This window comes from Seriola lalandi, unplaced genomic scaffold (assembly GCF_002814215.2).
Source record: "Seriola lalandi dorsalis isolate HSWRI2012SDOR001 ecotype SW California unplaced genomic scaffold, Sedor1 jcf7180002054939, whole genome shotgun sequence".
In the NCBI taxonomy this organism is placed as follows: domain Eukaryota; kingdom Metazoa; phylum Chordata; class Actinopteri; order Carangiformes; family Carangidae; genus Seriola; species Seriola lalandi.
This window is the reverse complement of record NW_019525659.1, coordinates 2,171,883-2,178,841: the sequence shown is the minus strand read 5'-3', so window position 1 is coordinate 2,178,841 and position 6,959 is coordinate 2,171,883. Positions and strand designations below refer to the sequence as shown.

Below are 6,959 nucleotides of genomic sequence, written 5' to 3'. Positions count from 1 at the left end.
GGTGATTAGTTAACACTGGGCACTTGGGGTTATTTGAGTAGGTAGGCACACTGAGGACCAGCATGCACCTGGGTGGGCCAATGGTTTTTTACCAGTGCAAAGAGAGGCAGCAGCAGCCATGGTTTTTCTTTGTTTGTTTTATTTTGTTGCAATAAATCCACACAAAACTGCAAGATTGGAATGGACATTCATCTTCCTTTGCCTGCGTTAAACCACATCCCTCTGGTGCATCAGTGGCCTTTTGATTAGGTTTGGTTTAAAGTTTAATTAGTTTTTTTATGGACAAATGGTCACTACAGTTAATATGTGTTTAAACACAGGAAAAATATACAGATATTTCACATACTTTTATTTTATACTCAGAGTATAATACTCCGAGATATTATTTCTTTCCTGAATTTAAAAATCAAATGGCTCCAGGTGATCTCAGCTAATGGAGGCTACTGTCCATGGAGAGCTGGATTCTACCTGATACCACCTAGATGAGACTTCCCAAACAGACCCACTGCACAATACTTGATGCTTCATATGATATATATATTTTTTTTTTTTTTTTTTTAATTGTCCATGTGTTAACATCTACATTTCTATTTTTGAGACACTGAGTGAACAAACCTATTGAAGAGGAGGATAACACAGTTTGACACCTGCTGCTCATTCTGTGTAACTACAGTTCTATGACTGATCTTTCTGATTTCACTGTGTGTCCACAGTTCATCCAGAGGAAAACATCTTTAAAACAGACATGACGTGTTATGATCACTCAGCTGCACAACAGGTTACAGAAACAGGTAAAACAAAACAGTTGTATTATTGTATAATCTATGCTTCAAAAGAACAAAATGAAACGTTCAACGTTCATTCCACATGAAAAACATTTTTAGGTCATTAGAAGTAATACACAAAATTAAGTGCAGTATGTCAGAGTCCATTCTCAGTGTATGTATAACTGGAGGTTTCAAGTTTCTAGGATTGGCTTTCAGACTAGTTGTGATGTCATAAAATCCTCTTGTACATATTTGTTTCTAATGAGTCTGAATGAACATCATTCTGCACAGTGAACCTCAAACATCTAAATAAAGAAGCAATAAGCTAAACACATTCTGAGTGCAGGACTCATCATGCTTCATCTCTGGTCTTTTCTCCACAGACAGGCCAGTGAGGTGAACAGGTCAGGAGTTACCTGCTGTGAGCAGAAGGGCCCCTTTTCACTTTCCATTCCTTGCAGTGTGTTGGCACAAGAGAAAATGTAATTTAACTACTTAAATTACTATGTACATATGTGTACATATGGAGATGCGATAATGAATGAGATGACATATTACACTGTAAAAAATATTTGTAGAAAGTACAGTAAAAAACTGTCAAACAGCAACAGTTGAAGTCAGATATCGCTGTAGTAGATACATTAAATTACCCTAGACCAAGAAACAGTACATCATGTTAATTTTTACTGTCATAATAAACACACTGTTTTACAGAGAAAAATTTTTTTTGGGGGGGGAAATAATGGGAAAATACCCTAATTTCAAAAGCATGTTTACTCTAATATTAACAGTATTAGTCAGTTTAAATTACATATTTTGCAAATGTGTACATTTAAAATTACAGTCCAAAACCTTTCACCATTCAGCAAAAACATACCTTCATTTCTACAGAAAGAACATGTTAAAAATATGGTATACCATCAGGTAAAACATACAGCCTGTTTGAATATACTGTCTTAACATGGGATAGAACAAATACAGGACACTTTAAAAGAAAATATGTGCAAAGATGACCAAATATCACAGCGGACTGACATACAGACAGGTGGAAAGCAGGAGTTAGACAGGCGGAGAGAATGATAGAGCGAAGAGAAAGTCGGAGAAACTCAACTTCATCAAGGACGGATTTTAAATGCGCAAAGGTAGCGCTGTGCTTGCGCGCCAAGCATTGCTGTTCTGTGGGGGTGGCACAACGTCCTGAAGCTGCTGCTGCAACTGTCCTTATTGAGGTTAGCATCAACACTAGTTGACTTTAGCGGAGTCTTTTCTGAAGTTTTGTGTTGCCGTTGAAAAAACTACTTATTTAACTACTTATTATTTATGGGTAAGTTAACTTAATGTTTGCCGAGTTGACTTTTGTCTCGTGTAGTTGAATGTTAGCTAACGTTAGCTAACATTCAGAGATTATTGGGGAAAAAGTTTAGCTGCAGTTTTTGTGGCAAGTCTATAAACTTAATTGCAAAAACTTCACAGTAATGATCCACGTTGTTTATTTAAGTGCTTAGGACATGGAGAAAGTCAGTTCATTCTACTTGAACCTGCAGGGGGCTTGTTAATGCACAGCCTATATTGGCAGGTGTATAAGTAAATAAAGAAACAACAATGACCACAAGGTAATTTTTCATTTTCGTATTACATTTGTGGAAAGTTATTACAATTTTTAAAGCTGAAAATTTTCACCTTCCCATAAAACGTTACATATCCCTGCAAATGTAATAGCTAGTCTCTAAGCACTGTGTAGCCATTTCATGTTCAGACTGTGCATGCAATTGTTGATGTTAAGAACTGCATAAATCTATGATCTATGATCTAATGATTGCAACTTCTTACCAGTCTCAGCCATCCAAGTCCCCTTCTTCAGTTGTTTTGGGCTTTTTCAATATTTGATTATTATCGTAATAAATATTTTATTCTCAGTTATATCATTAAGTATGTTAATGTAATGTAGATATTTAATTCCTTATGGAGACTTGGTACAAACCAACAGATTGCTGCCCCCTAGTGTTACTTTGTCCAACTAGCTACACATTTCTGAGTGCCCTGAAGTCCACCAACACCGGGAGCTATTGTTTAGTTCAACCACCTCTTCTATCGCTTTAACTGCTGGATTTTTCAATAGATTATAATATTTATCTTGATAATTTCTCCAAATCCCTAGCCATACATTTTTTTAACACTACAAAATCTTTTAACTGTGTCCTCAGCACAGTGCAGCTAGAGATTGCAAGGCTGCCAACTTTGCAGGAATGTGGAATGGCCAGCTGTCTGGTTTGTCATCAGCGTTGTCACCTCTCAGCTTCAGTGAGTACATATAATTGATAGCCTTATGAACCGGTACTGCCCTTAAATGTTTTCTTTGTTTTGCTGGCTGCAGAGAGGATCAAGTAAATCCCCAGCGATGATGAAAACGCCTACTCAAAGTGCCAGTTTCCTGAACATTGTACCATGTCTGTATGACACTCTGTCCGACCTGCTTTCAAGCCTGGACCCATTGATGTGGACACCGTCTTGTCAAAGCTAATTAAAGGTAGGCAGTGGTATAGTTTGATGTAGAAAATGGTAGGTAGATGCAAGCACTTCACTCATTCAAACTTACTCAGGTGCATGGTCCGAGCCAACGACTTTGTGCATATATACATGAGAAACCAGCACTCTGGAGTATAAGTTTGCAGATCACTTTAAGAGTATCAGGATGACGGGTAGCTTTCCAGCACTAAGCTATCATCAGCAGTTGTTTCACCCCTGTTGATTTGCACCATAAACAGGAGTAATACAGGCCTCTGGTAGTTGGCATCTACCAAATCAAAATTATAACCAAAAAGTGACCTGCAAAACTATATTCCAGGGTGGTTTCTTCTATGTATTCTTCATTAGAGCTCAGTTTAACAACAGAAGGCTGTGAGTTTATCTATGAGTAGGCATCATGCTTAAGCACTGCATCAATCTAACTTTGGCTTTGTTTCTGTTTTCTGGCTGCAGGGATGATCGTGCCAGTCCACAGTGAACACCTGATGGACAACATGTGAGTCCTCAAGCAGAACTGGAGACAATACACACTTCAAGTTCCAGTTTCTTGAACATCATGTCTTTGTGAAACTCTATCCCATGTTGAGCACCCTCTTCAGCCAAGTCTGGAGTCAGTGACTCATTACTCTTGATCAACCCAGGGCAAGTGACAGTAGTGGGACTAAAATATGGGATTGGAGCTTGAGGTGAAGTTATAGGGTTATAATGAGGGAGTTTATCACCGTGGGAACATGAATGTGCTGCAGTTTGAACCATACGGATATGAATTGTATAATAATGACTTCTGTTCTGTGACCCATCATTTACTGATGTGGTTCATTGTGCTGGCACAGAGCAGACATGAACACAGACCTGCTACAACAGCTGCTCTGCTTCTGCATCTTATACCATGTGTGTTTGCATGGTAGTCATAGATACAGTTCTCTATCTCTATGTCTAGCGTGTATACCTGTACTGTGGAGAGAACACTGACATAGCTGGAGTAAAGGGGGCAAAGTGGGCCGCTGGTCCCCTATTGGCAGATATTGACACATTCAACATATAAGTCAAATGTTTTAATAAATAAATTAATAAAAGTTATTGTTAAGTTAATTTTATTTTTATATTGCACATACAAAGAGTTGCCTATATTGTATTTTATATTGTTAGTGTATATAATATTTCTATCTTATCTTATCTTAAATATCAAAAAATTATATGTAGAGTATAAAAATTGTTGTAATAGCTTGGCACACAGTTTATTAGCATAAGGGGTTGGGTGACAAGAACAAATAAAGTATCTTCTAAATAGGTTTGATTAGAAAAAATGTATATTTTAATTAAGATTCGTTAAACAGAAATTTCTTTTCAAAAATCTTTTGTATGGATGGATTTAAAAATATCTGCATCCATTTGCTTTATCAGTGCAGTTAAGCTTGTTTTTGTTTATACAGTTTTTACTACTAGTAGTAGGCTACAACTAAAATTAATTACAACGGGCTGATGTATTGGTTAATAAAACTGGAGTAAAACTAAAGTAGAACAGAATGATCAGATTGTACTACTGCAGAGTAAAAATAGCAGCTGGAAGGAGGAGAGATGGAGAAGAGGAAGAGAAGGAAAGAGAAGGAAAGAGGAGGAGGAGTAGAAGTAGGAGGAGGAGGAGTCTGTTTGTTGACATCGGACGAAAACGAAAATCAGATGAGTGAAGACTGGTGATAATAACTCCACTTCTCGCCGTCATCGGGACACACAGCCTTGGCGAAAGCTAAGGTAGAGCTCCGGCTGCTGAGCCGTGCACTCAAACACCGCTGACCACTGTTTGTAGCCCGCATTTCCACACACAGCTTTTAGCTAGCGCTAGCCCCACCAGCTAACTTAGCTAACACCATAGCAGGGAAAGTCATCGTTAGCCACAAGCTAATTTGGACGCTGAAGTGCACTGCTGATACCGTATCGGCAAATGAAGGCTTCATTTAGAATAACACGTGTGGCTCTGTGGGATTTTGGGTTGTTGTGAGTGAGTAGTCCAACACTTGTTGTCCGCTTGTCAGCAGCTATGAAGCGTTAGTGCTGTTAAAGTAAATTATTCTACAGTGTTGCTAGCTAGCTTGGTTGCTAACTTAGTGACAGTCTGCTGTCTCCCTCAGGATACAGGGCTATGTATGGTTAGCTAACAAACTCGTAGTACAGACCAAAACACAGCGGGCTGGTGACTAGCTCCGGTTAATCAGCTGCAGCCATTCAGCGTATTATAATTACTGTAAAATGATTTTGTTATTAATGTTGAAACAAGTTGTTGCAAAGTAGGTAACAATAGTTGCTAACAGTAGGCATGACAGCTAACTTAGCTTAGTATGCACAGGTCTGCAGTGTCTGCAAATAGGTGGTCAAAAATGGACATATGGACTGGTTTCTCATGGCAGTGAGGCCTTTTAACAGCAGTATGATCATCAGTTAATTAAACACAAAGCAGACACGGGACATGTAATATAGAAAACAAAAACTGTAACGTCCAGCTAATATCTTTAATGCTGCACTTTGATGTTTAGATAAAATGTACTGTCTTTAATTCCTTGTCTCTCTTTTTATTGCATACATTGTTTATTTTTTTTCATTGTCACATATTCCCTATGAGGATATATAATAACCTAAAACATTAATGTTTACCTGCAGTGATTGACAAAGATAATAATAAAATCAAGCAGACAATAGCTTATTGTGCTATTTATAATTAGTGTCTTCATGTGCACTATTTGTATTTAAATCACACTGTTCCTGACCCTTGACTTTGATCAGTGCTCGCCTCTTAAGGTCCCCTGCACTGCCCTGTCTTTGATCTACGCCGGAGAGGAGGAGGCTAACATGGCAGCCAAAGCAGGAGACAACCCTGAGAGCCTCATGACTCTGGCCACGGTCTTCTGCCTGAGGAACCTCAGGAAGACCATGTGCTACCAGGGGTTCAGGAACAAGGTCTGCCTGCGCTCAGACATCTTCCTTCCCAGCGAAATCTGCGACAAGCTGGTCAACACGTACGTGAAGAGATATGTCGCTGAGATGTTAATCTGATTTCTGAATATTCAGTATTTCAAACTATTCTGTGTTTATTAAGATGTTGCAGGTTATCCATGTTTCTTTTGTTTGTTTGTTTGTTGAAACAGATATATGGAGTTGGTCCACACAGACAGTAACTTTGAACCAGAGGAGAACTTCTTCCAGCTGTTCTCAGACCCTCGAAGCACCAGACTGACCAGGGTACAGCTGAGAGAAGACTTTGTACATGACAGAGATCTGGAGGCAATTAGAAAACAGGTGGGATGCCACAAACTAATTTTTCAGAATAAGCTGATGACACCTTGAGTAGAACATTTTCATTTTCCAGTTCACCTCTGTGGAGAATCTCAACTAGAAAACTTGAATTCAATCAGACCCCTCAGGTTATAATAACATTCTATTTATCAACTGAACTATAGAGACACAACGGCCCTCATTTATCAAACGAACGTACGGCAGAAAACCGTGTGTACGACCGTTTCCACGCAAGCTTCGGCATTTATCAATTTGGACGTGAGCGGACGCTACGATCAGATCCCACGTCAGGTCTGAGCTCGTGTACGCAAATCTGAATTTGCGGTGCAGCACAGCAAAATCTGGCTGAGTCTGAAAATAATTATTAAACAAACCTCA

The 6,959-nt window shown here is 38.8% G+C and overlaps 1 protein-coding gene across 3 annotated transcripts in view; it reads left to right on the top strand.

Annotated features, from left to right (window-relative positions):
- Positions 1 to 2,009: 2,009 nt before the first annotated feature.
- Positions 2,010 to 6,959, top strand: part of zer1 (zyg-11 related, cell cycle regulator) — a 22,859-nt gene continuing 17,909 nt past the window's right edge. Inside the window, exons 1-6 of one of the 3 annotated variants that reach the window (XM_087171677.1) lie at positions 2,010 to 2,091; positions 2,972 to 3,068; positions 3,142 to 3,294; positions 3,747 to 3,789; positions 6,087 to 6,304; positions 6,434 to 6,584. In XM_087171677.1, the coding sequence (XP_087027803.1) occupies positions 6,138 to 6,304; positions 6,434 to 6,584 (318 nt within the window). In that variant the 5' untranslated portion in view covers positions 2,010 to 2,091; positions 2,972 to 3,068; positions 3,142 to 3,294; positions 3,747 to 3,789; positions 6,087 to 6,137. Of the gene's footprint in view, positions 2,092 to 2,971; positions 3,069 to 3,141; positions 3,295 to 3,746; positions 3,790 to 4,912; positions 5,046 to 6,071; positions 6,305 to 6,433; positions 6,585 to 6,959 lie in introns of those variants that run through there. The other 2 variants (XM_023397899.2, XM_023397898.2) reach the window with 2 other exon arrangements.